We start from the raw sequence: 26,070 nt of genomic DNA, 5'->3' as shown, positions 1-26,070 counted from the left end.
TGCTTCATCTAAAGGGACGTACAGTTTCATCAGTTCATACTGCTGTTTTATTTTTTTAGTACTGCTGTTTTTACGGAAGGAGGAAATCCAAGTAATTTACTCTGTCAAGGGTACAACGGCAGGGTTCCCCCGGGACATGAACCAACAACATTCAGGTTAAAGCACCATGTCCTGAACCGCTGAGCCATCTGCTCCGTGGCACAGAACGCCTCAAACCTGGCAGCTCCGCACAATACCTGTCTGTTCCGAGAAAGATTAAACAAAGACCGAAAGCTGAATGCGAAATGTTGACTCTTTGAGCTTGGCTCTTAAACTGGCTGCCTGAGGAGAACGGAATGTGCCGAAGACCGCAGTCAGCGGGGGGTCGGACACTGCTTCGCCGTTTCCCGAAATGTGAACAGCATAACAAGGCCGTAACGGAGCCTTTTTCTCCGAAAACAGCACACTCACACGTTATAACCGCGCCAGACGACGACACGTGACTGATCCCCCAGGTCGGGGCAAGGTGGGTTTGGTATAGTGGGCTGGGTCTTGGGGGGGGGGGGGGGTCTCTCTGAGCCTTGTAGCCCAAGGCCACTGTGAAGCCCCCAAATAATTTCTTTGTTAATTTTTCCATCAGACACTTTTCTCCAAAGCGACTTCCAATGAACTCTATACGGTGTTATGAGCCCACACACCTTATTCACCGCGGTGACTTACACTGCTAGATACCCTACTTGCATTGGGTCACTCATCAGTGGAACACACACACTCTCTCTCTCTCTCTCTCTCTCTCTCTCTGTCACTCACTCACAGAAGCCTCATTTGTATTCATCTTGTATAGTTTACACAATCTAATGCATGTATTACAAGGGACATGTTTGTCATTTAATGATTTGACAAGACAATGGGTGAATTTGAGTGTGTGTGTGTGTGTGTGTGTGTGTGTGTGTGTGAGAGGGAGAGAGAGAAAGGGAGAGAGAGAAATCACATTTGTATCCTTTCACGTATTTTCGGGTCTTGGTCTTCATTCCTCCACTCTGACCCTCTCCGCCCCCCTCCGTCTCTCAGCCTCAGTCCTTCATACCCCCAACGGTTCACTAAACCTCTTGACCGTCACAACGAAGCGTTAAAAAATCAATTGTAATTTTTCTCTGCCCTCTCCCGTGCCCCCCCCGCCCGCCCGCCCGCAGACAATCCGCACCTGCTGCACCCCTCCGCCCCCCCCGACCTGACCGCGACGGCCGGCTCCTTCCGAGGGCCCCTGTTCTCGCTGCAGCAGAGCGCCGTCGACGGCCACCACAAGATCCCCATGACGACGTCGCCCCTGCTGGACCCGCTGCCCAGCCTGAAGATCAAGGTGTACAACTCGTCCACGCTGTCGTCCCTGGAGCTCCCTGGCGACGGGAGCTCGGCGGACGGAGAGATCCTAAGCCTGAAGGCGGTGGGCGCGGGCCCTCGGCCGGACCCCCGGGACACGCACGGCTACACGCTGCCCCGTGACCCCGGGAACAGCGCGAGCGCCACCCTGGGCTGTCTGGGAGGCCGGCTCAGCGTCCCCAGCACCGGTAAGAGGAAACGGACAGAGAGGAGGCAGAGGCTCACAATACGAGACCCGTTAATCCGGAACAGCGAAACCCCAGTAAACAAAAAGAAATGATAAAAACAAGTGCGGAAAAAAAATGATTGAACATTCCAGCGACCGGAGACATTACATCACAACCTTAAAAATATTACAATAATGTGCAGTGTTAATGGCCTTATTATTACTCTTCAATAGTCCTTATATGCTGTTTAAATTCTTTAGGAAAGACAAGTGACAGAAAACCCAAACACATGGCCGACACCTTTTTTTTTTTATTTAATTTTTTTAAATTTTATTTAGCAACACAGCTTAGATGACAGAGATGTTCTCGCAGTTTTTTGGCTGTTCAACTACTTAGTCAGAAACGCACACTCACTCCTCCTACAATGCACCGCATTAGCGTCACGTGAAAGAAAAGTAAGAACCTCGGAATCCGGGCAGGCGATGACGGCCTACGGATAAACGCGCCTCGTTTAATTTACACGGTTTTCCTGGTTAAATGGCGGCGTATCTCCATCCAGGTGCAACGTGTCGTTAGCCGTCATTCCGTAATTAACGGAAACTGACTCGGGGATCGTCTCGAAGGAGCCGCCCACGAGCGGCTCTCCGCAAACCGCACGGTTTGAGAGCAACCGGCCTACATGTGTACGCTGTATCCGTCTATCCGTCTATGTCGTTCTCCTCCCACGCAGGCGTGAGTCTGCTGGTCCCCCCAGGAGCCATCCCCCAAGGGAAGTTCTACGAGATGTACCTCATCATCAACAAGTGGGAGAAAACCACGTAAGGCCCGGCGCTCCACGTCTCACACCTGCCCTTTTCCACCCGTTATCTCTGCACGCGGGACACAGTGAGCCCCGGAACGCAAACATGTCACGAGGCGTTTCGATCAAACGATGACATTTGGCGCCGGGAGAGGGAGGTTGCCGAGCCGGACGGCGGGGGGGGGACGACCCTCGGCGGCTCGCGTCGACCAGGAGGAGCGGCCCGTTTTAGCGCAGCCCTAGGAAACTCATTAAAACGCTTGCGCCGCGCGATCCTCCGAGGCCGTCGCGGAGTTCGTGCCGGAATCTCTTCCTCGCGCCATTTGCGCTCCTGCGTTTGAGCTCGAGCTGCGGAGAATCGCGGCGGGAGGCGCACGTGCGGTCCGTCGCGGGGCCCTCGGCCGTCCGGCCTCAAAGCGCGGGGTCTCTCGGCAGCCTCGGCAGACCCGTGCCTTCCGGGCCTAGACGGCGACGAGCCGTGCGCTTCGGAAAGGTTACGGAGGGCGTCGACGAGTTTTACCGCCTCTCGTCGTATTCGGCAAAGTGTCAACTTGAGCGCGAACGGTGCCTTTAAAGGCGCTTCGTAAAATATTATCGATTTCGAGGTCCCTTTCCGGTCAAACGTGTGGCTCGGAGATTTTGAAATTTTCCCACTCGAGACCCATCGGCGAATTTGTACGTCTGTCCCAACCGCACGTTTAAAGCTCTTTGTGAGAAACGTAGCGGTAGAGACGGACGCGCTGACGCCAATTAAATATTTTGTATCCTTCGATAGAGCGGCGGTGCATAAACCCTTTAAAAACTTTTACGTTCTTAGTCATTCGAATGTGAATTCATCTCGTTTCTTCCCTTCTCTGTCACAAAAATACTGCCGATAACATTTGTTAGTTGTAAACGATCAATGGTGGTTATTTACTGTACGTGTATTAATTTATCAGACGCTTTTCTCCAAAGCAACTTCCAATGACCTCTATGTAGCGTTATGAGCCCACACACCTTATTCACCGCGGTGACTTACACTGCTAGATACACATCTTACGTTGGCTCCGCTCATCCATACATCCACAGGTCAATTCATTTAACCAGCTGCACGGGGAGTCGTTTCGTCAGCTCTTCATTTGCGTAGCTAAAAGTAACGGCACGTAAGACATCCGCCGAGAAGCAGAAATCCGTCCTCCTAATAATAAAGATGAAATTAAAACGAGGAATATGACGTCTCGATACGTTCATCCACGCGTTTCCCGTGTCCCTTTATCCAGTTCGGAGTTGCGGTTGTCCGAAATTTATCGTGGGAAGCAAAGGGCAAAATGTGGGGCGGCGTACAACTTGGGCGAGGGACCAATTAATATCATATCATCTCTAATTTCCGTGCCCTTTTCGACAATCTATTTCCCGAGCGGATCTCGATTGAGACGTTTGGCGTTTTCACGTTATGCGAAACGCTCCTCGTTATTCTTGAACGTTCTAGAAAAGCCCAGAGAGAGGAATCCGTCTATATTTACTTGTCATAGTTGCGGTATTTTGTCTGCTGTCAGTGACTAAGTGCCTGATGATCTCATGTCCCCAAATAGTACTGTGAGCCAGAGCCCCTGCATGGGGTGTGGACTGTTTACCTTGCAGTGACAAGCATACAGTCTGTAGCGATGAGCTCCAGTCCGCAGTGGAGTTGCGCAGCGTTGACGGCAGGAACAAATCATTAAAGTAAAAAGCGGGTGGAAAATTGCGGCGTCGTACAGTTGAAAGAGGCCTAAAATTAGTCCGTGATTCCTCGTAGCTTTTCTTTCCTAGTTTGCCACGCATCGTGGTGCTGTGGAGTCGGAGTTGGTAAAAAAAAAAAAAAAAAAAAACGTTCCGACTAAATGTACCACGTATGCCGGAATGTAAATCGACCGTCCGAAAATGACAGGTAGTCCCCGATTTTCAATGGGGTTACGTTCCACGAAAGTGGAAAATATCCTCAGTTGAAAATGCATTTAGTCCACCCAATACGCACGTCTACGTGAACCGGGAGATGCGGCTGGCGCCGCGTATCGCTTGCCGGGGGAAAAAAATCAGAATTCGAAGAAGGGTTTCTACCGAATGTCTGTCGCCGGCTCGCCGTCGTAAAGTCAAAAATCGTGAGTCGAACCGTCGTAAATCGAGGAGCGCCGGTAGAGGTGCGACGTAGGGTTAGGCCCGCGTTCTCCGGATAAGTCGACCCTCAGAATAACGTGCGGCTTTTGGGCAGGGCTGCGGAGTCGGAGCGGAAGGTTTTGCGCGCCGGCTCCGCAGTCCCGGTTCACGCGTACGTAACTGACGGTTTGAGAAGTGTGTTCCGCACGATGGACGCACGCTCGGCGCCTCTGAACTTCGGTTACGCGCGGAGCGGCGGGGGTCGAAATGGCGTTTCGAAGGTCCCGCCGCTATGAATCGTGTCCAGGTGTTCCGTCCCGTTTTTATTTCCCTCGAGTCTTACTGGATGTGCCTCCTTTCAGCGAGGGAGGGTAATTATCAGCGTTCCCCCCCCCCCCCCACACACACACACACACAGACACTGCGCTTTTCCGTTTTACTCAAATCTCCCTGCGATATCTTCGAGAACTTGCTTATGGAGATATTTTAAATACGAACAACATTTGCATGGCGGGTTGGGCTGATCGTGACTGAGCCGTGCGTACGTTCCACGTGAAGCGTGACCCCTGGTTTGCCGCCCGCTAGGTCGCCATCCGAGGGCAGCCAGACGGCGCTGGGTCCCGTGGTGAGCTGCGGACCCTCGGGCATGCTGCTGAGTCGTCCTGTGGTGCTCACCCTCCCCCACTGTGCCCAGCTGGACTCCCCTGACTGGACTCTCACCCTCAAGACGCAGAATCACCAGGGGGACTGGGAGGTGAGGGCGAGAGGGAAGGGAGTACGGATGAAGGATGGAGGAGAAATGCGCAGCGGGTTCGAGGGTGTAGGAAAGTCGCGGTACGATTACAGCGATCTGCGCCCGCCGAGGAGACAACGGCAGCGTTGAGCGCGGTTGCTCGACTCGCCGGTCTGGAGCGTTGACCGCAGGACGGCGGCGAACCTCCCGACTCGACGCGCTTCGTTCGCTCAGCCCGTTCGAATTATTGTTCGAGCTTCCCGTAGCGCGAGGGGGTGTAGGCAACCGGCCGAGCGCAGTTCTCCAACGTGTTTCGCCGGACCGGGCTATTTAAAGTGCGTGCCCTCATAACGCGTTGCCTGGCCTCTAGGAGGTGCTGACAGCCGGCGAGGAGAGCTTCTCGTCACCCTGCTACCTGCAGATAGAGGAGCAGAGCTGCCACGTCCTGATGGAGCAGCTGGGAACGTACGGGCTGGCGGGGCGGTCCGCTCCTCCCCGGGCGGCCTGCAAGCGCCTGCAGCTGGCTCTCTTCGCCCCGAGAGCGCCCTGCCTCTCGCTGGACTACAGCCTGCGCATCTACTGCACCCAGGACACGCCTCACGCCCTCAAGGTCCGTCCGTCCCCCTCCTTCGTCGCGCGCCGCGGAGAGCGGTGAAGAGTTTGCGGCCGAAACGCCGCTCCCTCGCCGTTCCGCGCTCACCGGTCGCTCTTTGCCGTCCCTTCCCGTCTCCGCAGGAGGTCCTGGAGCTGGAACGCAGCCTGGGCGGAGTGCTGCTGGAGGATCCCAAACCGCTTCTCTTCAAGGACAGCTACCACAACCTGCGGCTCTCCATCCACGACATCCCGCACTCCCACTGGAGGAGCAAGCTTCTCGCCAAGTACCAGGTCAGGACCGGAACGGCGTGGCAATATTGCCCGTATCCAGCAGCGCAAAAGACTGCGTGCGCTCTAATGCAAAATATATTAAAAGCATAAAATACACGCAGTTAATAATTGATTACGTTTCAAGCGCCGCGTCTTCCGGAACTGGTCCGCTCGAGTAGTCCGAGAGTATCGTTCGGTGAACGACAGCTTCCCGAGGATACTTTTCGGAACAGCTCTGTACAGCCTGGTCCGTTTAGGAACTTTAAAGAACGTTGTGGCCGACTTCTCGTCCCACGGTGCCGCGAAACAGGAGATCCCGTTCTACCACATCTGGAGCGGCAGCCAACGGCCGCTGCACTGCGCCTTCAGCTTGGAGCGGGGAAGCCTGGCCGTGTCGCAGCTCACCTGCAAGATCTGCGTCCGTCAGGTGGAGGGAGAGGGGCAGATATTCCAGCTGCGCACCGACATCCAGGAGGTACCGAGCACCTCGTAGGGACGGCGGGATCGTCACGAAGTAGCGCGGATGAATTTAGAACATGCGGGAGGAACCGGGTCCTTCATGGGGCCTGAGGATGAAGGCCTCAGACACAAATTGGAAATATCAGAAATTTACACGAACGTAGTATCGCTTCACACTCGGGGAGCACTTTCGCAGAAGCGTCCAAACGGCGCAAATCACCGTCTCTTTGCAACTTTGTTCCTTTTCCCAGACTCTACCGCCGCACTCGCCCCTCCCGTCCGGGGATACCTGTGTGCCGTCCTCCCAGGTGGGGCCCTATGCCTTCCGGCTGCCTGCATCCATCCGCCACAAGATCTGTGCCAGTCTGGACGCCCCGAGCGCCCGTGGCTGTGATTGGAGGCTGCTTGCCCACAGCCTGGGCTTTGACAGGTGGGCCGTGGCACTGACGCTGCCCTCACTTTTGTGTGTGTGTGTGTGTGTGTGTGTGTGCGTGCGCGTGTTTCTGAAGCAAAAACTGTCACTAAACAAGAGGAATTATCGCTTAACATTCAACACCTTATTTTTGAAAATGGATCTGAATTATTAATATGTAATATCTACACTCCAGCAGTGACATGTTTAATACCCAGTGGATGTCATGTCTCAAAAATATTATGGAATATGGCAGTCGTATGATGTGTTTCAGACTATTTTAGACTGTCACCTTTTTCTTTTTTTTTTTTTTTTAAATATAACTTTCGGTTTCATTTATTATTCGCGCTCTTAATGGAACACCACTTTTCTAAAGCCACATGGTGTTAACGATGTTTGCCGAGTTTCCAGGACCGGCTGACTAATGAGACGGTCCATTTGGGTTCCTGATTTAAAGGGCTTTGTCAAAAAAAAAAATTTAGTCTCACTGGATATTAAATGTAGCTCTGTGTATTTTTTTTTTTTTTTTGAAATTGGGCGATGACTAATTATCACACACACTGACTTCAAGGTTAAGTCTAATTTTTTTGTGATGTTTGTCAGAGAACTTCACTCCCCCTTCCTCTCTCTCTCTCTCTCTCTCTCTCTCTCACCCTCACAGGTACCTGAACTATTTTGCAACAAAACCCAGCCCCACAGGTGTGCTACTTGACCTATGGGAAGCCTGTCACCAAGGTGACGCAGACCTGGTCTCCCTGGCGACTGCGCTCGAAGAGATGGGCAAGAGCGAGGTGCTGGTCGTCATGACGACGGAAGGGGACTGCTGATTGGCCCTCGGACACGCGGCCAAAAGAGAAAAAAAAAAACCCACCAGTACCCATGCGAGGACGCGTGCGCGAGCGCTGCCGGCGCGTCGCTTGCCACGTGAACCCCGGTTGCGTCCCAGTCCTCACCTGTGTTTCCTGCTATGAAGGACGCCGTTTGTCGTCAGCGAGGGGGTGGGGGGGGGATAGGGCACCTAAACTCGCGCTTCCCCGCGCGTCTCCTCCGTCGGGGCTCGGCACCTCTACGCACGCTCCCCGTGACCAGCCGTGACCGTTGCGGGCGAGCGTCGGCTTCCCGCAAGGGAAAACGAAGGTGCGCAACCCTGCGGTGCAATATCGGTTTTGGGATCTCGGCGAAATACTTGCCCATGTATTTATTTATTTTTTTTTTTTACTCTCTTCAGGGAAAAAGTAAGGATTTTTGGCCTGCAATTAGTAGAGTGAAGTACCAAAAACGTATTGGGATTAGATGTAAAGTAGGAAGCGTTACGTATGGAACGGCACACGTGTGGTGACACGCGGTCACGCGGGCGCTCGGTACGAAACGCTTTTCGGTCGGTAGGCGCCGTCGTCGTGCTCGGAAGGCCTTTGTCTCCTAGCGACACGCGCTTCGAAGAGAGGTAACTCGTGCTCGGAGCGCGGTTTCGGAGCAGCGGCCGGTTAACGATGAGGATCCTTCACGCCCTCGGGTTCCGGACGTGCTGACGCGGACGAGCGGACGGGAGACGAACGGTGCGCGGATGAAGCTCCTCATACCGAGCTGTCCAGCCCTGTTTCTGTCAGCGCCAACTGGCACATGACAGGTCAAATCAGAATCCTGCTGGTCTCTCTCTCTCTCTCTCTCTCTCTCTCTCTCTCTCTCTCTCTCTCTCTCTCTCAATTTTGGTGACGATGGCAGTATGTGCTGACGACGAGCAGGTGGCACGAGGCCACGTGTGTCCGTTAGACCGGCGGAATCGGGATGCAGTGACTGCGGCCGCAATCCACCAAAAGCCTCCGTTTTTTCCCCATGAAACACTATTTGCTCCAAAGTTTTGCCCGTCTTTGCTCTGCCCCATCTGCTCTTTTTTCCCCCCACAGTTTCTTTTTTGCAAAAAGTCAGAAGGGCGCCTTTGGTAAACTCTTACAAGTTTCCTATAGGGAACGCAATTTTTACGTTTTCGTCCATATTTTTGGATTTTTTTTTCCTCACTCCTTTTTACCTTTATGCCAGGTTTTTTTTTTTTTTTTTATCTCAATCGCAACTAAATAGGACCATTTGCGTTGCTGTAGGGCCCTCGTTCAGTCGATTACCCGCTCCCTCGATGAGTTTTCTTGCTGATTCAAGCTGGAGGCAGATGGAGGTTTTGGGGGGTGGCACAGAATCGCACGAGTGGGAGGGGGCAGCGGGGGGCAAGGACGGGTGGGCGCGTGGGCGACGCTGGCAGAGGGTGCTGGGAGAAATTCAGGAACGCAGCGAGACAGACTCTCGTGGAGACCGCGCTGACTCGAAGACCACGTTGCAGCTGCAGACAGATTATGGCAGGAAACGAACCGCAAATCCGTGTAATTATCGCAGCCTTGAAATCGGAGACCAAGCGCGTGAGGGCGAATTTTGAAATGCTTAATTCCGCAAAATTCTTAATTGTTAAATTGGATGTGACCCGCCGCATGAATCCGACTCGCTTCCGGACGAGGCTGCGATTTTAATTGGCTGCTGGGGGTCAGCATGGTAACCGGCGTCCGATTCTTGAATGATTGCCGAGGCTCCTGGGAAATTCTGGCTTTGATTTTAATTGGTTTCGCAACCGTGAAAGTCTAGTTGTTCTGATCTGCTAAAGTTTAGGGTGTGATCTGTAGGTGTCAGTTTTCCAAAAAAAAAAAAAAAATAAAAATTCTTTGTTTGACCGTCGCTCTCTCAACTGTCCTTTGTGCTTAATGAGCTGCTGTAGTCAGGGGTCGTTCATATTATATGGGATCATTTCCGTTCTCGTCTCTTATCATTACAGTTATTGTCGCTATCGCGATTATCGTTGTCTGCAGCAGCATTATTAGTGCTCTAATTACTATTGTTACTGTTTTTTATTATTTTTACAATTACACGGTTATTACTGTTACAAGCTAAAGTGTTTGACTGTCAGGAAGAGAGGAAAAGGAAGAGACCATCAGTATCGTTTCGTCCCTCGGAAACCGTAAACGCGTGACCTGTTTTTTGGGACCGACTCCCTGAGCGAACGTCTTGTGGTCTGCGAGAGTGTGCTTCGTTTTCTTGAGTCGTTTCTCCGAATAAGTACTATGCAAGTACAAAACAGCCGCATCTGAAGAATTTGCCTTTTTTTTTTTTTTTTTTTTTGCCCCTGTACAGTGTGCAAAAAGTGTATACTTCTACAGGAGACGGGCGGAGGTAGACAGGGCCGTATTGTCATTCCGCAGAAGGGGAGGTGTTCCGCCGGCTCTCGGAAACGCCTTTGCCCCCTTCGGCCGCAACGGAACGGCGGTTCCGACGAGCGAAAACCGACGACGTTGAGCCGGGGGAGCGACGTTCCGCCTTCGGCGGTTTGGAGAAACCGGACGTTGTTGCGAAGGGTTTCCAAGCATCGGTGCTGAGCCAAGAGCAAGCGGTGGCCTCAACTCTTCTTGTTCTGTTCGATACAGATACGGATCAATGACATGCAACAAAAAAAAAAAAAAAAAAGACAACCAGCTTCACTTTGTTGTTGTGCTGCTGGAGTAGGTGACAGCGCCCTGCAGCTGCTGAACATGAAACGGAACGTGTGCTAGTGGTGAAAGGGAGGGGATCTAGTTCTGCACTCCAGGGCCTCCCGCCCATCAGCCAAGACAGCGGCGTGTAGAACTGCTAACTGCCTTTGTGCCCTCGCTTCCCACGGGGACCCCTTAAAGAGCGTCATTAGCGTATGAGGAGGCTCGGCGTAACGAGTGACATGGGGCCGGTGCGTTCTCATCGGGTCGGAGGTCACAGCGCAGCGCCCCCACCCCACCCAGGCCCCTCGGCGTCCTCCATCCCTCCTCGTCGTCCTCGAACCCGACCGCGCTCGTTCACCACCCGGCCCCCGCCGCACGTGTGCGCCAGGCAGAGAGCTCCTGCTTACGTACAATTCGACGCCTCTTTTTTTGTAATGGATTGAAAAAAAAAAATGCTCAGACAAATGTTTCCTTAACACTGTAAACTACCAATTGTAAATAAATGTTTAGCCTTCTTACTTGTAACTAAAATGATTTTTATGCAATAAATTATATTTCCTAGTTTAACAAGAATCTGAAGCCTCCAACTGTGGCCTGTTTTCTTGAACCGGGTGGGGAGGGTGGCGAACGTCAGCAGGAGTTCATGGGCGGAGACGGGTGCAGTTGCCAGTAAAGGCATCGATTGCATCGTTCCTGCATAATGTGGAGCACATGTAACATCACGTTGTCGAGCATCGCAGCACACAAGCGCAAATGCCAGAGATTTTCTCTATCGCACATTAAATCACGTGCAAATAGTGATGATTTAACAGATGTTCGACAAAGTGCATTTTCAAAAATCCATGAAATATTTTTTTTTTTTTCCCCCCTCTGTTTACATGTTTTATGATATCTTAGATGCTGTGATGGAAATATTTTTCACTGTGGCTTCTTTTAAAAAAAAAAAAAAAAAAAGGGGGGGGGGGGAAACAGTTGTTTCATGCAAAAGAATTGCAGTTCAATGGTGAGGAAGTTTACAGGTATGTCTCCCCCCCCCCCCTTAATTTAGATCAAAATGAATATAATATACACCTTCATCTGAGTCCCAAGAAATATGCACTGCACAACAAATAGCATTTCTACGAACACTCTGTCATTCAGCACAAAGTCCGTAAATTTTGGACATATTATGTGTTCGTTACCGGTTACGGAAAAGATTAGTTTTGTTGCTCAGGAACATCGTAATGAGTAGGTGAACAGTGTAAGTGTTTATTAAGCATTTAGTTATATGTAATTGTAACATGTTGCACCAGTTTGACCATGTACTCTTGATTAAATGTAAATATGTCTGCTGTTCAAGACCTGAGAACTTGGTGACATTTTGCAAGTTTTTCCCACTTTAGGAACAGGTTTAATTTATGTTGGGGGCTATAAGGACATATCCCTGTACTTTTATTAAGAAATTGTACAACTTTACTCAGTTTTATCTGAGCTGCTGGATCCCCATACAATGAGACACTTGACTCGGCGCACATTACCGACGAAATCAAAATTATACTCACTGTAACATGTACGTAGCCATTAGAAATGTAGTTTATAAAAAAAAAAATAATGGGAATTGATGGCCTATTTGTATAAAGGTTGAGAAATTTAAATCTTATTTTAAAATTATATCTGACATTACTTTATTTCTCTGGAATTGATGTCCATTATAGCCAAAAAAAAAAAATTCCAGGCTGTGCAAAAAAGGCATAGTCTGTCTGTGGGAATGAAATCTCAACTGGAAGGTGAACGCAGGCGGACGCTTCACAGTAATACAATACAACATATGAAGACTCTCCTCTTGCCGGTCGAGTTTCGTCGTAACATCCACCAACTGTTCCGCTCATAAGGTAACACGGTTTCAAAAGCATCGCTTTGAGCATTTCGCTCGATCCGAGCGCATAATTGAACATTTTAGCCCCGGCCTTTATTGACTTTAAATGACAGAGAAAAGCTGAGGGCTTTTTATTTATCTCCTGCACAATGGACTCGGTTATGTACGCGAGGAAAAGAGAGACAAAGAGGCGTATTAGTCTGTCTGGGTTTTAACCGGAGAAATGTGATCTTCCTTTGAAACGGAGCCCTGGGACCCATTCATAACGCGGCCCTTTTTCCGCCGAGCGGCTGCAGCGCAACGGCGCTCTACGCGGAACTGTGTTACTAAGAGCGTTCAAGGCCGCGTAACCCAATACCGTACAATCCTTTCCCTTCGGCTCCCTCTAGTCCCTCCCCCAGCCTCCGAAGATCTTAGGGTCCGACAAGAGCGTCCTTTTAACCTTTGACCTTCGGGACCTTCGGGACAGCCGGTACCGTACAGGTTAGGGCCGCTGCCTGCGGATCGGAAGGTCGCGGGTTCGATCCCCACCTCCGGCTGTAGTACCCCGAGCAAGGTACTTATCCTAAATTGCTCTAGTAAAATAACCCAGCTGCATACACGGGTGAAAAATTGTAACCTTAACGCTGTAAGGTGCCGTGGAGAAAAGTGTCATCTAGGAGATTGTCTTCGGCTCCATTTCTTCCGCACGACTTTACCCTGTTCCACAGCGCCACCAGCTGGATTCACACGTGTTCATTTGCGTTAACGGACACCGCTAACCGAGCCGGACGGAGCCTAGGCTGGTGGTACAGGGTGGTGAGGCAGGCCTGCGGTCTGGGAAGCGCATGCAGATGCACATGCACACGCCGCAGGAAGCAGTCACCAGCCGACCAGAGAAACTTTTTTTTTTTTGGTCAGTGGCAAGAAACCAGAGCAGCCAGACCCAGGAAACCCATGAGAATGCAACTCTGCACAGACTGAGCCACATCTGAACCCACAGCCCAAGACAAAGAAATCATGGGTCCTCTGGCAGAATATTACTACATCGTATTCTGTGTATAGCTAATTTATAGCTCACCTTATCTATAGGCCTGCTTTATATGTGCTATATTCTGTTAGTAAAAAAATTCTTTCCTGAAATCCTCAAGTTTAAGCAACGATAAAGATTCACAGCTGTTCTTTGCTATTGTTTAAAAATTAAATTAACAACTATCTTTAAATGATGGTGCTCCGAATATCCGCCTGTCCCTTTAAAAAAGTTCATTCTTCCAGTTTCTCTATGCTCTGTTATTTTGGCCTTACTACACGCCCAAAACACTCAATCTGTACTCGGTAATAACTGCAGTCTATGTATCCGCTAACTCTTGTTGCGGTTTTTAATCGGACTATCTGTACCTATTGCTTTAGCCTTCCTGGATGTCTGAACGAGTGTATCTGCATTTGATTATGGTGGTCTTCACTTTATTCATTGCTGACCTAATTATGTGCGGTTGTTTGTTTTGGTATGCAAAGTTAAAAATATGGAAAAAAAAAAATTTCGTCTTCCTGTATCATATTTCTGGTCTCACAGCATGCTTAGCACAGGAGCGTTCGGGAATCAGTGTTCCTGAGGGCCCAAAAGCTTCGTTCGTCGGCATCAGTGTATCTGCACTCTACTGCTCTGGTCTCCTAGCGCAGCCAGGGAATGAGGAGCGCTTCTGGGGAAAGCGCCAGAAGAGGCTCGCGCGAGTCGCGGGACTCGGCGAAAGGCAGAATTCTGACGGACGGCGCAGGAAATGGTTTTCTCTCCTTTAGCGCTGCGGTCGTGTTGGTGGAATGAGAGGCTCGGCGGGACTGCAGGTGAGTTCTTTTGCACCTCTTTAGTTACCCCTCTCCGAAGGGCTGGTGAGGCGAACGCAGCACCTGAGGCTGAGCCTGTAGTGAAGGTGCGCTGCCCCCCCCCCCGTGTCGCCTCATTCATTGGATTTCAGTTCACACGGCTCTGCTGTCGGATTCTTTACGCACATACAGATCTACAGATCGGAAGGATCACGCAGGAAAGTGGCAGTAATATATTAAAGGGGGGGAGAAAAAAAAAAAAAGTCTGGTTTCTGTGTGACTGCAGTTTGTTCCGCTGATGGTCGGTCTCCTCCTCCGTCGAGTCTCGTCGTGTGATGACGGCTGGTGACGTCATTAAGGAGTCGGATGATGTGATGTTGATGAAGACTTGGTATGATGATGATGATGATGATGATGAGACAGTTACTGCCTTGAATCTAAAGGTTCGATACCCACCTGGCTGTACTGTCCAGTACCTCGAGCAAGGTGCTTACCCTGAATTGCTCCACTACAAATTACCTAGCTGTATGGGTAAATAATTTTGAGTACCTTACCTACACTGTAAAAGCGTTGGCCTAATGAATAAATGTAAATGATGAAAATGTTGGGCGGCAGGGAGGGAGGGGACATAGTGGTTAGAGCGATAACCTTGCAATTGGGAGACCCAGGTTCGAAACTCACTGCGATGCTGTAGGATGCTTGACGCCGAAGAAACGGGTAACTAAGTGTAAGAAGCTTAGTATATAAATTTCCCACTCCAAATTTATTTGGTGGAAAGTGCCAGCTTAATGAGTCATTTAAAAAAATAAAGATAATGGCTGTTAATGGCTCTTCTCCAAAGCCAGTTCTTCCTAGACACTTGGATTCTACTGAGGTTTTTAAAAGTGGGTAAACCAACCCCACCAAGGCCTGTTGGAATCATTTGTAGCGCTGCTGTGTGTTACCATCTTGAAGGATCTCACCCGTGTGTGTTCGTAGGGGAAACTGCTGTACTGTGTTGTATCTGTACCTTATTTAAGTGTGGTGCAGGTGAAAATGCTGTGACACATTTCAATTCCACGTGTGATGTGTTACAGTGACAGTTTAATTTGTTGATCTGCAGGTCAAGGGGCAAGATGTTCTAACACGGTTGTAGTGAAAATGAAGGCAAAAAACGTCATTTTCGTGTGCTGCTGAAAAGCGGACAGCGCGAACTCCGTGGAAATGTCAACGTGTCTTCATTTTCTTCGGTTGGCGCCCTTGACACATAAACCAGCTGTCATTCTTTTCAATTCCTTGTATTTCTTGTCGTTTCTTCAGTTCTGTTTATCTGCACTCTGTCAGACGCTTAAAAGGAAAGGCAGACACAAAAGAAACAATGGCCAAAACAAAAAGAATAGAAAATCCAGTGGTGCAATAGGGCACAGCTCTCAACATATATGGAGTGATTAAGAAATTAAGTAGATAAAATCCACAGGTGTGTGCGTGCGTGCCTGTGGGTTTCTCTTGCTGTTTGAAAGCCAGGTGACCCGGACAGACACGACACGACAGAAAACCGCCATGTTCATTTTGCGCTGAGTTTGGACAGCCGTGTTGACTGTGATCGGCGTCTCTCGATGGGCTTCTGGACCAAGTTGTGCTGCAGGCTTCTTCTGTTTCCATGGTACATGCAGGCGTATTAGGGTGGTCATTTGTTGTCATACTTGCTCTCTAGGTTTCTCCTGGAAAAGGAGACTTCCTGGTTCAGTTTAATAGTGAATAATATAAAAATGTCTGTTTTCAATGGACTTTCAGACATTTGTAATTCTGTATTACAGAGTCTATGTGTCTACACACAGAAATGATGTGTGTATCCCTGATCGCATGTGCTGTCTGCAACTGGAATGTCAGGTGTGGCTGCCAGCCACGAGGACCCCTCATGCATATTGTCTGTGTGACCCTCACACCCTTGTCCCAGTTTCTGTTAAGTTCTCCCCTCACATGGAGTCACACGGTTGGCCGTATATACAAGGAAGTGGCGATACAGTGGCGGATAAAACGGTTTTCTAGTGGTGCCCTTTCACACACACACCTTTGCTCTCTAATGTCATGTGTTCATTGGCAGGCTTACTCGAGCAGCGGGAGAAGGTCTAGTCCCTGGGGGTTGGTCCCCGGGCTCGCCTCGGTCCCTCAGCCCGGGGAAGTCGTACCCTCTGAGTGACACGGGAGGAAAGGAGGGCTTCGCCAGGTTAGTGCAAGAACTCGAGGAGAAGCACTTGCATGTTTGTGTGTGTGTGTTATGCTTTAAATGAAATATGCAGCTTCCCTTATGTGTTAATGGGCTGAAGCAGTCTTCAGTGGTTTGTCTGTGAATCAGCATAAATAAGGGTGTATTGTGCAAAGAATTCTATAAAATTTGATATGTGGTTGTGTTGGGGTGATTTTTCTACGGTAAGGGAATTATACAAACTTACATTTAATTCTCAGTTTCCTATTAGCCAAGTGGTTTTACTTTATTTCCTAATGTTATGTCTGTAATGGTTCCTAGTTTTTAATCATTCTTATTCCAAGTAAATAGTCATGACGGCTGCCTTTGTAGTCTAGGTGGTATTTTCTTCCTTCTTCAGGATGTAGGTTGTCTTCTGTGTCAACCCTCTATCTTGGATCCTGGTCTTCTTTCCTCCCTTTCTCATCTTTTGTCCTCCTCTCCTCCCTTCTTCCTTCCCTCAGGTCCCACTCAACACTCCTCTGTCTTCCCCCTCCTCTCCTTGACAATGGATGTCACAGATGCCTTTCAGGCCAGTGTGAACTCCTCCTATGGGACCCCTGTCCACTCTGTAAATGAGGAGGATAAGGAGGAAGGCCCGGATGACGTGTCGGACGGCACTGCCCTGCTGGCCGACGAGCATCCAGCCGGTCCCCTGGTGGTCCGCCACCGCCCCGAAGACACCTACAACATGGTTTACATTATCTTCTTCCTCCTGGGTATCGGCTCTCTGCTGCCCTGGAACTTCTTCATCACCGCCAAGCACTACTGGATGTACAAGCTGGGAAATGAGTCTGACCCTGAAGGCCACGGAGAGTCACACTCTGAGCTCAGTGTGAGTGCGATATGCCCCGGTCTCCTTGTGTATGTTGACCCCCTGATCCCAGTGACTCTGGCTTCACAGCCTCGGTCTTGTTTACAGCTGTTCTCCCTGTTTTTGTGAGTTTACTCTAGGGAGTTTCCTTTTCTTTTGCAATCCAAAGACATGTGCCTTGTAATAGACTGTCTCTCATCTAGGGTGCACCCTGCCTCATGCTTTGAGCTTCCCACTTAGGCTCCAGATCACCATGGCCCTCCATTAGGCAAGAGGTTATTAATGATAGGAGTATAGATTAATTTATCATTTGATGTTTTTTGCTGACCCTTTTTTTTTTTAGCTCTGAATTGCCACTCTTGTAAATCTTCTCCTTTTAAAATTAATGAAACTGAAAAGTCAGATGCACATTTAATTGTATACAGATGGAGACTCTTAACCAGCCACTGACTGGTGGGACATCAGCACAGAATGCTTTTAGTCTCTTTATTTTAATCACCACTGAAGAGTTCCAACGTGCTGATGGTTAATGCTTCTTGTTCTATAATTGCGTTTCTCACAGTGAAAAAAGCACCTGCTTCATTGCTACATCCTGTTCTCTGCCTCGTGAACGTTAAGCCGATTAGTAATAAACTGCTCTTTACAAGGGCTGCATAAATGTCACGAAAGTGCTGAGCACAGCAGTTTAGCGGTGAGGGTGATATGAGGAAATGCACCACAAGGTTGTCGCATGTGAGACATGTTACTAGGAGACTGGGCGTGACCGAGTCGCATCTGGCCTGGGAAGCTCCCACAACAGCTGGAGGCACTAAGGCTCTCTATAGCAGGCACGGGGCCCCCGTTAAAACTTGCAACCTCCAGAAAGCAGGAATGTGCTGGTGGAACAGAGAGGGTAAAGTGGACTGCTACATGGGGAGTTGAAAGGGAAAGAAACAACGTTTATTACCAAAATAACTATGCAAGATTGGTCTAAGTGCTCTGTGGATACATAATTCTCCACAGGGGAACTGTGTTGTTGTTTCGTTCTGATAGGATGTGCGAAGCACGAGGAGGAGGATAGAGAAGCTATTGAGTTCACCCTTGTCCCCAAACTGGGTCAGCAGACACATTCAGCCCTTGTCCTGGAAAACGGGCCCTAATTTGCAAAAGAATGCAGACACAAAGCGTAGCTGCGATGATGTGCATGTTGGGTTTTGAGGGAAGCCGAGGCATCCATTTCACTCACGTGAAGCAGTGTCACTCGGGGAATGGGCCTGAGAGGGTAGACTAGCGTTTTGGAGGGCGACAGACAATCGTCGCTACGTTAGCAGAATAATAGAGGGAAGTTGAGATGGGAAAAGTGGATCTTTTGCTCTGTCATTCTGTCACACATGTCCTGTCCCACATGGAACCCTAGTAAATCAGACTGTGGTCATTGGGGCTGGTGCAATTGATCTTGTTTTGATGCTTCTTTGAAGACTTGATGATGAGACACAGTAGTGCTTTAAGATTTTATTTATACAAAGCTTCTCTCCAAGTGTTACCCATCAAGCAGATGTTTTCCTCTCTCTCGTATACCAGATCTCCCCAGTTCTGCTCCCAACACAACCTGTCTGACTGTTAGTTTTTGTATCAGTTTCATTCCCGAAACATGCTTAATCGATCGTTGTCGAGATTGTCTGCTATTCTTACACATTCATTGTTGGAAAAAATGCTTTGTTATTGACTTTGTGTCCTATAGTGAGGTGTGCGGTAAAATGAAGTGTACCAAAGAAGAAGTAAATGCGTAACTGCATAATAAAGAGGTAAATACACTCTACCAGGGCTGAATTGAGAGCCAGGATGCAAGTATAAAAGGAAGACAGGAAAGTACAGCTTCTTCTGATTTTAAAAGAAAATTCTGCTTGCCCTTTCTGTGTTCATGTTGTGCTGAAAGGAAGAAGAGAGAGGGGCGATCAATGTGAATGTCATGTGCACGTCCCCCCCATCTGCAGCAGTATCACAGTTGTTATGCTTATTAATTTTAATTCAGATTCACATCTGGTTGGAAACAGTAAAATATCTGTGGCGAGGAACATTCAAACATTTTTAACTTGTTTTGCGTATCGGCTTTATAGCCAGTCTCTTCAATTTTAATCACCCGATTGAAAAAAGGGTAAAAGTACCCAACTCTGATTGATCATAAATGTACTGCATTAATGTAAGGCCTGATATGAACCTGCAGTATGTGAACAGTGTGCACAGCAGTATGCAGCAAGCTGTAGGTTTTGTTATGTGGACACAGCGTTGTTTGACAGAAGATGTTGGATTTAGGAGGCATCTGCTGCACCATACAAAAGGGGTTGAAAAACTAATAAACAACATAACAATATATTAATAAATCAGGGCTTAATAAGGAGTAGGGCCACCCTTTGCCTTCAGAACAGCTTTAATCCTTCTTGGAATTCTCTCATATGAGTTCTAAATGCCGTGTAGTGGGATATTGCACCATTTTTCAAGAAGAAAGGCCTCCAGTTCTCATCAGAGAGATGAAGGAGGTAGAAATGTACTCTGCACTATAGAACTTGCCATAAAGGTTTGATGATGTTTGGATCTGCTGACTAGAGAGGCCACGTAAGGCATTTGACTTGGTCCTGGTATTCATCACCCTGGAATATAGGAACATCATGAGGGAGCGGTGTTTGCACCATTGGGTGTACTTGGTCCTGTAAAATGGTCTCATATTCCTTGGCCGTTATACGGAGCAGTCATCAGACCTAATGACTCCCACGAGAAGGCCGCCTTTGCTATTACAGATCCCCCACCATTTTTAACAGTTGGCAACAGATATTGTGGCTTGAAGGCATCCTTTGGCTCTCTCCAAACGTAAACCCGTCCAGATGTAGGAAATGAGGTGAAAGATGACTCATCAGACCGTATTCCTTTTTTCCACTGCTCAGGGGTCCAGGTTTTGTTCTTCTTACACCGGGTTATGCGTCTTTATGTGTTGGCCTTGGGTACAAGCGTTTTTACCGAATGATAGCCCTGCCATAAATTTCAGTTTTGTAAAGCTCACGATGTACAGTTTTTGTTGAGGCTGAATTGGAGAGGTGCTGATTCAGTTCAGGGGTAATTTTTGAGACTGTACTTTTGTGGCAGTTATCAGCTATGTGAAGTGTATGCCTATCCTTGCTGGTGAGCTTCTACTTGTGATCACCGTTCCTTTTTGCTGATGCAGTGTGTCCATGGGGGGACACGTGCTGCCATTATTTTTGAGACGAGTCCTCTTAACACAATTTTTGCAGTTTTTGCGAGCGAAGCACTGAATAGTTGGTCGCTTTGCTCCACGTTGTTTTGAGAACTTGCTTACGAAAATTCTAATTGTCGTACCTCCTTTATAGCTTACACATACTGTTAATTGACAGTGGAGCTAATGTATCTCAGCCTTGCAGTTGTGTTCTAACTGTGATGTAGTTACTGCAAAATTAAAATTTTCTTGTGGTGTTTCTGTTGTTTTGTTCACTTGCTGTAGTCTTTGTGCTGTTTCATATTTTATCCCAGAAGTGTTGTGAGTTTCATTCTGAATGAAAATGCACAAAGTTGAATACATTTCAATGGCTTGCAATTTGAAGATTTCAATGAAGCACTATTTTTCACTTTCTGGTATGTTTTTAGAGTTACTCTGATGGGGCTGCATTTTTTTGTTGTGATTGTAGGACTACTTTGAGAGTTACCTGGCCATTGCCTCCACTGTGCCTTCAGTGCTCTGCCTGGTGCTCAACTACCTCCTGGTCAACAGGTATGTTACCCACTACCTGGCTCAAGCTACACCCCTCCGCATAGTCGTAATGGATTGAGGGAGGGAGTTTCACCTCCCCTCTTTCCATTCATGTTTACCGTTTTTCTGTATTAGGGTTATTTTATCATTTCGAATACTGTAGTACCTTTCCTACAACTGCATGTTGGGTAATGTCTTTGTAGTGTCTCTAACTTCAGAGCTGGTAGAGTTTTTGTTTGCACTGAAGTAGCTACATAGCTGCGGATGATCCTTAACATGAAGTATGTCATTAGGCTTCCCAGCCGTTCAGAATAAAGTGTATCGAAGAGGTTCTGAAAGACGTTTTTGTCCTTACAATGCGATTCAGTCGCTTGCAGAAAGTGCTTATTCACGGCAAGTTTCACATCAGCTGGGACTAATGCAATATAGTGTGGTTTTGCTCCAGTGATCTTCCCAGGTCAGATCAGAATGTTCAGCTCCATCTTATGTAGTCGGGGCTGCCGGATGCGATCTGAAAAGCACTCTGTTTGTGTTTTTTCCTGTTTTAATAGTCTGTAATTCAATTTAGTCTTATGAGACCAATATTCTAGATGATGGCATGATAAAGGGAAGTTTCCCTAAAATTTTCCTCTGGCTGTTTGAGTTCCGCTTCTGACCTTCTTGAGAGGACCGTTGCCAGACTTGAACACTCGTAATATTGAAACATACGTTTATACTTTACTCTTTTACACTGCATTGCTGTCTAATTAGTGACAACTTGAAGATCTGCAATAAACAGTAAGGATTGTAAAGAAATTGCTGCATATATAATACCACAGAAAGTAGAAAACAACACATTTCAGGTTTTTGTGATCTGCGTGGACGTATCCATAATTGAATATGGTTGAAACACAATAATCAGGTGTTCTCCGTGATAAACTATATGAAGACATTAAGCGTTTCGAGATGCGTGAAGCAGCGCACAATGAACTTGTTTGGCAGGTTGTCCCCCTCCGCACGGATCATCTCCTCGCTCGTCGTCATCCTGGCCGTGTTCGTCGTCACCACGGCCCTGGTCAAGGTGGACGTGTCGGGCTGCCGGACCGAGTTCTTCTCGGGAACCTTAGCCTGCGTGGCACTCGTCAGCGGGGCCTCCAACCTGTTCTCGGGCAGCATCTTTGGAATCAGCGGTCACTTCCCCATGAGGATCTCCCAGGCTCTCATATCTGGTGGGTGCGCTACGTCACATACGTACACGTTATGCAACACTTTGACTTTTTTTTAAAAAACTTTTATATTTAATTGTTGTGGTTAATCTGTTGAGCAATCTCAGGCACAAGAATTTCCTTCGGAATGAATAAAGTTCTATCTTATATTATAATGTATGCATTGTGACTGCTAGTCAGTATTGCATGTTTTAATATTGTAAGGTATTTCTTGGTAACTCCAGTGTACATGTTAAGACTTACAGATTACCATAAGATTTCCATAGTTAACAATCCGTTTAGGGAAATTAAAAAAAGCAAACAATTTTAATTCAGTAAAGAAGACATTATTTGTTTGTTGTACTTAAAAATAACTTCTGTGGAAATGGAAACATCACTTTATCTGTGATAATCTACCACATCAGATTGGCACCCAAACATATACTCACACTGGAGTATTCAAAACTGTTTCTGCAAAAAGGACTTTAGTGTATTAGTTGCATTAACTGGCCACTGTGTGAACTTTATGTAATATGATTTACTTCACTTCATCAGTACAGAAGCTGCTTTGTTCTTCAAATGAAACTGTGTGTGTGTTTTTGCCTAAATACTGACAAAATGTCCTGTTGCGACATATTGTGTCTTGCATCAATCTGTGATTTATATAACTGAAGCACAGTGTGGTGCAAACGGAGCTGTTGAGAGTAATGATGTGCATACTCGTGTCCTCAGGCCAAGCGATGGGAGGCACTCTGAGTGCAGTGGCTTCCATAGTGGACCTGACGGTGGCCAACGATGTGACGGACAGCGCTCTGGCGTACTTCCTCACCGCTGATGTCTTCACCCTGCTCTGCATTGCTTTGTACCTCGTCCTGCCCAAGCTGGAATATTCACGGTCAGTACTGTGCGGGTGCAAAAGGAAATCGCACACGCAGATACCTATGAGTAGTGCTTGAAGAGCCGCGTCAACGTGGCGGCAGGAACGACGTCGGCAATTTTGGACACCGCCGTCGGGCAGCTCAGTTCTGGGAAGTTGAAAATGAAATGCTACCCCACAGTTTTCTCTCTCATTCTAGTGATGCAAAATCCTTGACATTTCACACACGTCTAATTAAAAATCTGGGGCTTCCATGCGTCGGTTTGTCAGAGATGCTGGCCTGAGTGCGTAACCGGTGCAGTCGAGATCGGGAACAGGAACAGATAGTAGAAAGGCCTGCTGAGTTTCACCGAGCGGTCAGGAAAACCACAGTTCAGTGAAACTCGTCAGCTCTCGAAACTAGGCACTTCTTTTTGTCTTGCAAGTGGTTTTTTTTTTTTTTTTTCTTTTTTCCCCTTCCCCCCCGCCTGCCTCCAGCATTTTCTGCATCGGGGTTGTTAATCTTCCACCTTTGACTCTAGATGATTTTTTTGTTTGCACTACAAAAATGGTGCCCTTCCATGGTTGTAATGGGCTGTGGTTAAGATGGTTTTTCATCCTCTTATTTTTTCAGGTTAGGATTTTAGCGTGACGTTGCATAGGTTGAAATTGCTGAGCGCACTTGTTGAGAACTCACTTTTTTACTGTTGCATTGAACCGCAATTAATTTTTTGAAAACCCCTTAATTTGCATCTATACTAGTATAAATGTTTGTGGGCATGGCTGGACATCCAAAAATACTATTTCCTGTCTTTACTGTTTTGTTAAAGTAAAACAACTTTTGGTTTATGTCATATGAATCCTACTGAACATCAGCAGTCTTGGTGGGGTCAGCAGTAACTGGCTCGATTGTGTAGGAAACAAACAGCTGCAGTTTCTCGAATATCCACTGGGTGACAATAGTGGGGACTTCACGTGCTTTATTGTTATTATTGTTATTGTTACTGGTGTTCATTCTCTATTTGAACACTGTATTCCAAGATGAATTAATGTTAGGTCACTACAGATTAAGTGCTCGGATGAGAGAATAATGAGATGGTTGCAATCTAGGATGAAATATTATTTCTCCCTATATTTTTGTGGGTTTCCTCTGTGTGGTCTGGGTTTACACCCCCCGCAGTCCAAACACAGGAGTTTACTGTCAGTTGTTGATTCTGAATTGCCCGGGATTGTGTGCATGTATGTGTTACATTAAAGTGGTGTAAAGATCAGTGAATGACTGCAGGGAGTTCAGTGCAGTGTATCTAGCACTGTAAGTCACTTTGGATAAAGGTGTCTTAAATATTAGTTTATTCTTTCACGTTGCTTTGAAGAAAAGCATCTGCTAAATGAATAAATCTATTACAGAAGTAACAGAGTTGTTACCCAGGCAAGAGATACACGTCCAGATAGACTTGTGTCATAGGTAGCATAAGTGAGTTGTCCAAATGTTGTACATTAGATGCTGGTTTGTATTTTTGTAAAATTCATCCCACGTGAGATTGCGAAGATTGTTCTTAAAGTGGTTGTTAATATTAAGCATGTTTTAATTCTGCAGTCTTGTGGTTTGTCCAGGAAGTTAGTTTGACAAGAGTAATTAAATTGACTCAGTCACTCAGTGTTGATAACCATTTGGCAGGGTCACAGTGGCCCATACCCTTTCCTGGAAGCACGGCGCAAGGCAGGGTACACAGGATGCCAGTCAGCTGCAGAATACTAGTTGAAGGTGGATTAAAATAGTGTGTATACTTTTGTACAGGTGGCATGGTGCACAATGGATAGCACAGGTGTGCGATTGAACGTAGGTTCGATTTTCGTTCGGTCTGTGCGGACTTTGTCCGTTCTCTTCACGTTAGCGTGGCTTTCCTCTGGGTGCTTTGGTTTCGTTCCACAGTCCAAAGACATGTTTGGGCTAACCGGTGACTCTAATGGCCTGCAGTTTGTATGTGGGTGCATGCGTGCGTGCGATTGCCCTGTGACGCACTGACTTCTTGACCAGGGTATACCATGCCTTGCAGCCTATTTTCCCAGAAATAACCTCCAGATCACCGTGAACCAATAACATTTGTTGACCTAGGCATGTCTCTCTCTCCCTCCCTCCCACCTCAGGCACTACATGTCAGCAGGGGCATGCTGTGGTGCCGGGATCCTTTCCGATGGTGCGTTCGGAAACGGGGACAGGCCTCCGGGACCTGAAAATGGGGGGTCCGCCCCCCCCCTGAAGCCCATCCTGAAGAAGACATGGACGCTAGGCTTCTGCGTGTTCTACGTCTTTTTCATTTCCATAATCGTCTTCCCAGCTGTATCGTCGGGCATCCAGTCGGTGCACCAGGACTCCGGGAGCCCTTGGACTACCACCTACTTTGTGCCACTCACCAGCTTCTTCCTGTATAACGCAGCAGACTTCTGCGGCCGGCAGGCCACGGCCTGGCTTCAGGCACCAGGCCCCACCAGCCCGCTGATGCCCATACTGGTCCTTTTGAGGACTGTCCTGGTGCCTCTCTTCATGTTCTGCAACTACCAGCCTCGTGACCACATGCATATGGTTCTCTTCAGCCATGACCTCTTCCCCGTGGTGTTTGTCTCGGTGCTGGGCCTCAGCAACGGCTACCTGGGTACCCTGCCCATGATTTATGGGCCCAAAGTGGTCTCAAGAGAGTTGGCAGAGCCCACTGGAGTGGTCATGTCCTTCTTCCTCACACTGGGCTTGGCAACTGGGTCAGCCTTCTCCGTGCTTGTTGTCCACTGCATCTGACAGAACGGCAGGGCTTGCGCCCACCTCGTAGTCCAAACAGAGTACAGGTGGTCCCCGATTTACGACGGTTCGACTTAGGATTTTTTTCGACTTTACGACTATGAGCTGGCGAAAGACATTCAGTACAAACCGTACTTTGAATTTTGATCCCCCCCCGGGGCAAGCGATATGCGGTGCGATACTCTCTCGCGATGCTGGACAGCAGCAGCGATCCACATGTCCCAGTCTGCCACGCAGGGGTGTGTATTAAATGCATTTTCGACTTGCGACGGGTTTTGCGGAACGTAACCCCGTCGTAAATTGGGGACCACCTGCGCTTGACAGCGCAGCAGCACTCTGACCCGAAGGGTACACAACTATGCAACTTTCCACATGTGGAATCCCATCAGGCTTTGC

The 26,070-nt window shown here is 48.1% G+C and overlaps 2 protein-coding genes across 2 annotated transcripts in view; both read left to right on the top strand.

The window, feature by feature from the left end:
• The window catches only part of unc5b (unc-5 netrin receptor B), a 54,562-nt gene extending 44,159 nt beyond the window's left edge, over positions 1 to 10,403 (top strand). Inside the window, exons 10-17 of the mRNA XM_029254036.1 lie at positions 1,173 to 1,547; positions 2,257 to 2,344; positions 5,023 to 5,191; positions 5,541 to 5,780; positions 5,906 to 6,055; positions 6,345 to 6,509; positions 6,745 to 6,923; positions 7,567 to 10,403. Of these exons, the coding sequence (XP_029109869.1) occupies positions 1,173 to 1,547; positions 2,257 to 2,344; positions 5,023 to 5,191; positions 5,541 to 5,780; positions 5,906 to 6,055; positions 6,345 to 6,509; positions 6,745 to 6,923; positions 7,567 to 7,732 (1,532 nt within the window). The 3' untranslated portion in view covers positions 7,733 to 10,403. The remainder of the gene's footprint in view (positions 1 to 1,172; positions 1,548 to 2,256; positions 2,345 to 5,022; positions 5,192 to 5,540; positions 5,781 to 5,905; positions 6,056 to 6,344; positions 6,510 to 6,744; positions 6,924 to 7,566) is intronic.
• Positions 10,404 to 13,975: 3,572 nt separating this feature from the next.
• Positions 13,976 to 25,777, top strand: slc29a3 (solute carrier family 29 member 3). Its single transcript, XM_018738052.1, has 7 exons — positions 13,976 to 14,087; positions 16,150 to 16,272; positions 16,755 to 17,125; positions 20,779 to 20,861; positions 21,822 to 22,048; positions 22,757 to 22,919; positions 25,029 to 25,777. Exons 3-7 carry the CDS (start codon positions 16,799 to 16,801, stop codon positions 25,672 to 25,674), a joined length of 1,446 nt encoding a protein of 481 aa, XP_018593568.1. The 5' UTR covers positions 13,976 to 14,087; positions 16,150 to 16,272; positions 16,755 to 16,798; the 3' UTR covers positions 25,675 to 25,777.
• The last annotated feature ends 293 nt before the right edge of the window (positions 25,778 to 26,070 follow it).

The sequence above is a fragment of the Scleropages formosus genome, chromosome 8 (assembly GCF_900964775.1).
Source record: "Scleropages formosus chromosome 8, fSclFor1.1, whole genome shotgun sequence".
Classification (NCBI taxonomy): domain Eukaryota; kingdom Metazoa; phylum Chordata; class Actinopteri; order Osteoglossiformes; family Osteoglossidae; genus Scleropages; species Scleropages formosus.
Note: the sequence above shows the minus strand (reverse complement) of the source record. Positions and strands in the feature narration are given on the sequence as shown.